The sequence below is a fragment of the Rhinoraja longicauda genome, unplaced genomic scaffold (assembly GCF_053455715.1).
Source record: "Rhinoraja longicauda isolate Sanriku21f unplaced genomic scaffold, sRhiLon1.1 Scf000591, whole genome shotgun sequence".
In the NCBI taxonomy this organism is placed as follows: Eukaryota; Metazoa; Chordata; class Chondrichthyes; order Rajiformes; family Arhynchobatidae; genus Rhinoraja; species Rhinoraja longicauda.
In genome coordinates this window covers 7,351-12,815 of record NW_027601807.1, presented here as the reverse complement: position 1 = coordinate 12,815, position 5,465 = coordinate 7,351, and the positions used below count along the sequence as shown (strand labels likewise).

Here is a 5,465-nt window from a genome sequence, read left to right as displayed (position 1 = left end):
GAGGAGTTTTCCAGTTTGATAGCCACAGGGAATAAGGATCTCCTGTGGCGTCTGTACTACATCTTGGTGGAAACAGATCCCTTAGCTTCCTCTGCCCACTGATATTAGCAACAACACTCTATGAACTAATGCAGAATCACCCTCACAGCAACAAGACACACAACTACATAAAATTTAACATAACATTAACATAAACATAAACATCCACCAGAGCGGATTCCACATTCCTCGCTGCGATGGAAGGCAATAAAGTCCAATCAGCTTCCTCTTTTATTCATCCGCGGTCGGGGCAGTCGAACCATCCGCAGTCGGGGCGATCGAAGCTCCCACAGCAGGCGGTCGAAGATCCCGTGCTGGGGCGATCGAAGCTCCCGCGTCGGGGCGATTAAGGCTCCCACGTCAGAGCAGTCGAAGCTCCTGCGGCTTGGAGTTCTCGAAAGTCGGTCTCGAAGTCCGCGATGTTAAAGTCCACAGGCACCCACGGTTGGAGCCCCAAGGTCGACCCCCGACAGGGATCGTGAGCCCCGTGATGGTAAGTCCGCAGGCTGGAGCTGCCCGAAGTCGGTCTCCAGCAAACACCGCCCACTCCTCGATGTTAGGCGGCAGTGCGGAAGGAGATGCGATACGGAAAAAATCGCATCTCCGTCGAGGTAAGAGATTAGAAAAAGGTTCCCCCAACTCCACCACCCCCCCCTCCATAAAACAAGCTAAAGTACACTAAAGACATACATTTCACACATAAAAACAGACAATAATAAAGGAAATGACGGACAGGCTGTTGGCGAGGCGTCCGCTGCTGGCGCCACCCAGTGTTTTCCATGTATATCTCACTCGTAATCACTTATAGATAAAGTAAATTGGAACCTTACACTTATATATGTTTCGGGCACATATTATACTATGTACGTCCCATACAGCAAATGAGAAACATATCCCACAGTCCTCACATTCATTGATTTTAATATCCCACAACACCAGTTGAAGAAGGGTCTCGATCTGAATCGTCACCTATCTATGTTCCCCAGAAATGCTGTCTGACCCGTTGAGTGACTCCAGCAATTTTTTTCATTTTGTGTAAACCAGCATTTGCAGTTCCTTCTTTGGACATCCCACAACACCCGATGGAATCAAATGGGACTTGTGAGTCACGGTTCAATTCCAATGCCCAGTCTGTCAATTAAGTTTTGATTCTCCAGCCAAGAAAACACTTTAAATCATATATGATTTCAGCTTTGGAAGTATCAAACCCATTCTATCAAATGGTCCATTGATATTTTTTCTATCAAGTTTCAAAGTACGTTACTTACAGAAATTGAATTTTACGGGATTTCTCCTTAAATACAATTTAAGGACAGGTAGTGCGATTAAATCAATACAAAACTACAATTAATCTTGTCGTGTAAGAAAATAACTGCAGATGCTGGTACAAATCGAAGTTATTTATTCACAAAATGCTGGAATAACTCAGCAAGTCAGGCAGCATCTCAGGGGAGAAGGAATGGGCGACGATTCGGGTCGAGACCCTTCTTCAGACTGTCTTGTCGAATTTATTTCATTTCAGACCAGAAAATTGGTAATGATTTCACATAATTTGACTTAAAGTGTCGGTAGGACGGAATAACACGTGTATTCTCATTCCACGTGAAATGGTCTGGTGTTGGAAGAGTGCCGAATGAAATGTGAGAAAAATGTTGACTGTCCGACTTTCCTCTGGGGGGGGGGGCTCATGCCGATGCGCCGCGTGAACAACAAATTCACTTCAGGTGATTAAAATAAATTATGTATTTTAAACTAGTGAATATACTTAGTGGACGCCTAACTATATTCTTCAATTCCTCTCTGAATTTACCCTGAGACACTGCGTAAATAAAAGTATTTGTGCAAGCACTTAAGCACCTCAGCATATATCCGGATTGTTCCGCAATAGTGAAAGGGTCATTGTAATTTGCTTCTAAAAACTGAGTGTCGGTAAAGTACACAAACAGGTGACAAATAAAAAGCACCATCCATAGGAATATAAAATTGCCTGAGATTGCCAGCAATAATATGATTGACTTCCTACGGTTATCAATTTCTGGATCGGTGTGACTGATGGCTCCTCGGAGAGCGCTCCTCACTCTATTAGCCCGTACGATGTGCCTGATGGTCAGAGAATTAAGGAGCATGATCAAAATGAAAGGTGCAAATGGGCATAAAATAGTTTCCAGCCATAAAAATGCGATCCACATTGGGTCGGTGTAGAAGCTTGATTTTACATAACATGACCATGGCAGACCATCAAGTATTTCCCGAGGTTCATAAACAAAGAAGATCGGGATGTTTTCCACAGCGCTCACTAAACACACAATTGCAATGGCTATTGCCGCGATCTTTTCGGTGCAGTATTTTGTTCGCAGGGACTGGCAACTGATAGCTATATGTCGGTCAAAGGTGAAAGCCACAGTTAACCAGACCGAACAATCAATAGAAAAGAACAACAGCGCGAGATTAACGCTGCAAACAGGGGTATAATTGAGCAATGAATATGGCCAATAGGCATCTTTTATCTCATACAAAATTACTTCAAATATCAGAACCATTAGATCGGCAGCTGCCATGTACACCAAATAACGCGTGATGCATTTCGATAGACCGCATTTTCCGCGGCAGAGAATCACGATCGCCATCAGATTAGCTGCGAAAAGACAACAAGGTATAATTACACAGGATCTTCAAAGTTCAGTCGACAGAGATTTCTCCTTTTTTGTGATTTACCTTTCAATATGCAGCATTACATTGCAAGAGTGGAGAACTTATAACGGTGTTTTTACACGGTGTTTTACTTTGTCGATCATATTATTACGCTGCAATCGTCAGTGTAGAAAGTCGGCAGCTTTAAGAAAGACAGCAGCTATTTAGAACTGAAAAGTAACCGGTTGCACCTGTTATCTGTCACTTCACTTCTCTGTTATTTAGTTTCCTCCTTTTTAGATTGATTCTTCGATTCCAAAATGAGTGAAACTCAAAAATTCACAGATGTACAAAACAATTTGCAGAATAATCAGTCTTCACTGACCGACATCCAAGGCAGAAATGATGTAAGGGGGAAATAGTCTTCATCTGTAAACTGCACATAACATGACCATGACTCTGTTGATCTCAGACTTAACTAAAGTACATTTTATTTCTCAAAACGTCTGATCCCTTGTAAAACGATCGACTGATTAGTTCTACAAATTACCTGCCTCACCTCCGACAGCTACTTTCAGACTTGCTTGCACGCTACTGCCCAGCAGCGTTACAAAGTGGACGCAGTGAACAGCGTCGTTTTGGCAAGGGTAAGCAATCAGAGCACTTCAAGTTTGAAATCAGAAACAATGAACCTAAATTACTATTAAAGCACAAAGTTATAACACAAGGATAAGCGTTCAACCAAGAAATCCAAGCCCAATGCCACAGTAGTATTTAAACAGCCTTACGCACTTATCATGTAGGGCAATAACTAACTCCATATTAACTAATAAGCTATCTACATGTTAACAAGCACACAACATCTAAGCTTGTTGATGCTAGTATATAATTGGGGTTATCAAATGGGCACCTCCCTTCACTGGTGTTTCGCTGAGTTCGGACACCGACACCTCGGGAAGGCTGAACAGTTAGTTCTGGCGTGCTAGAACCACCCCACTCATAACCACCTATGCCACCAGTATGCACTACTAAACATCTAACTATGCGAATATCTACGGTACTTAGCAAAGGAAACTACAGAAGATTATTTCAACACTCAAGGAGTTGCTAAGCACTCGCATCCTTTCAAACACTTATCCGAACCCTCCGTTAAACAATCCTAGCGCCACCAATATCAACCCCACATATAAAGCCGGGATACACTTGTACAGAATACACTTACAAAGAAATACAATTGCCGCGTGTTATACATTTCCTTTCTGCCCCCAACTGCCAGTGTTTCTACTCCACCAAATCCAACTACTGCCTTGCTCTGCTGCCTCTGACATTTCCTTTACCGCCTGAAACAAACTAGGTCCGTGAATTCCTGGCTCTCCAAATAGCGACGTGGTCGACCGCGCTATGAAACCCCTATAACTCGCCCATACCAGATATACCCTTGCTGTCCATCCTCGCTGCTTAACTTCTGACACCAAATCTACATATCTAAGCGTTTTCCTTTCATAAGCTTTATCCACCGAGTTCTCCCGAGGCACTGCCAGTTCTATAAAATACACGATCGACTAATTAATCGAACACAACATAAGCATCTTACAGTCATAAAAAGCGAACTAAACTGATCAGAGAGGGAGATCTTTTGATTTTTCGATCTTGTGGTCGTACCGTACAATCCCAAGTACAAAAGACTGAAACCCGTGACCACCAGGTTCAGAAAATGCTTCTTACAAGCAAAAATCAAGCTCCTGGACGGACTGCACAACATTCACCACTACCTCGGCAAGAAAGATATTCTCTTGACTTTGGTTTTATTTACACTTTTAAATTCGACTTTGCACTATTGTGGTTACTTTGTGTGCCTGGTTATTAATTTATTGTACTATTTATTATTGTAGGTTCATTTTGTTAATGGTCCTGTTTGATCGTGTTACGGGCATGATTTCCAGCTGCAATTAAGAATTTCACTGGTCCGCTCGTGGTGCATGTCATACACAAACGCTCTTATATGTTGACTAGTTGGTTTTCTGACCAGCTTCGAAAAATATCTAAGTTACCGTTCATTCGGCTATTGGATCTCCTGCTGATCGTTGGCCAAGTGCCCATAAGATTCACAATAAATAAAAATCAGAAATAAATTATGTGATAAATAGACAATGAATATTGCTGCATCCCAGACTTCCTGACAATGTATACTTCTGTAATTTTATATCTTTTACGTCTGCGAATCACATGAACATGTAATGCAATTATTCCGACTGCCGAAATAAGTAAACAGGAAAATAACTTTTAAACGTGACTTTTTCACAGACTTACCGGGAACGCCAATTATTGCGAGAATGGGATAGTATATATTCTCTATCTGTATGATGACCGGCTGTCCCATAATCTGAATGAGTAAACTGCTCTTGACGGGGGTGTGAACATCGAACTCTCCAGCTTTGAAACTAGGGTCGTATTTAAACAGAAAAGAGGCACGGATCAGTGAGTGATGCGTAATGATTGGAATTAGTCACACCAAGTTGAACAAACACATTCAGCAGCATTTACTACACGATTATAACAAGAATAGCCTGGGCATAAACATCTTCAACAAGAGTTTGAACAAACCAACTTCCATTGATATTCGGCGATGTTAGACTTGCTTATCCCATTGCCATCATCTATCTGCAGTTAATATTGACCAACAACTCAAATGGACCGTTGGCATCAAATACTGCACCGAAATGAGCAAGACAACAAAGAAATACCCTGCGTGGATGTCACACATCCTGACTCTCCACATTCTCTACAAGATCTGC

The 5,465-nt window shown here is 42.1% G+C and overlaps 1 protein-coding gene across 1 annotated transcript; it reads right to left on the bottom strand.

The window, feature by feature from the left end:
• Positions 1 to 1,754: 1,754 nt before the first annotated feature.
• LOC144591128 (uncharacterized) lies at positions 1,755 to 3,333 on the bottom strand (the record flags this gene model as incomplete). Its single annotated transcript, XM_078395432.1, has 2 exons — positions 1,755 to 2,674; positions 3,230 to 3,333. Coding segments are annotated over 2 exons (1,024 nt in total), but the record flags the coding sequence as incomplete, so codon positions are not given.
• Positions 3,334 to 5,465: the final 2,132 nt, after the last annotated feature.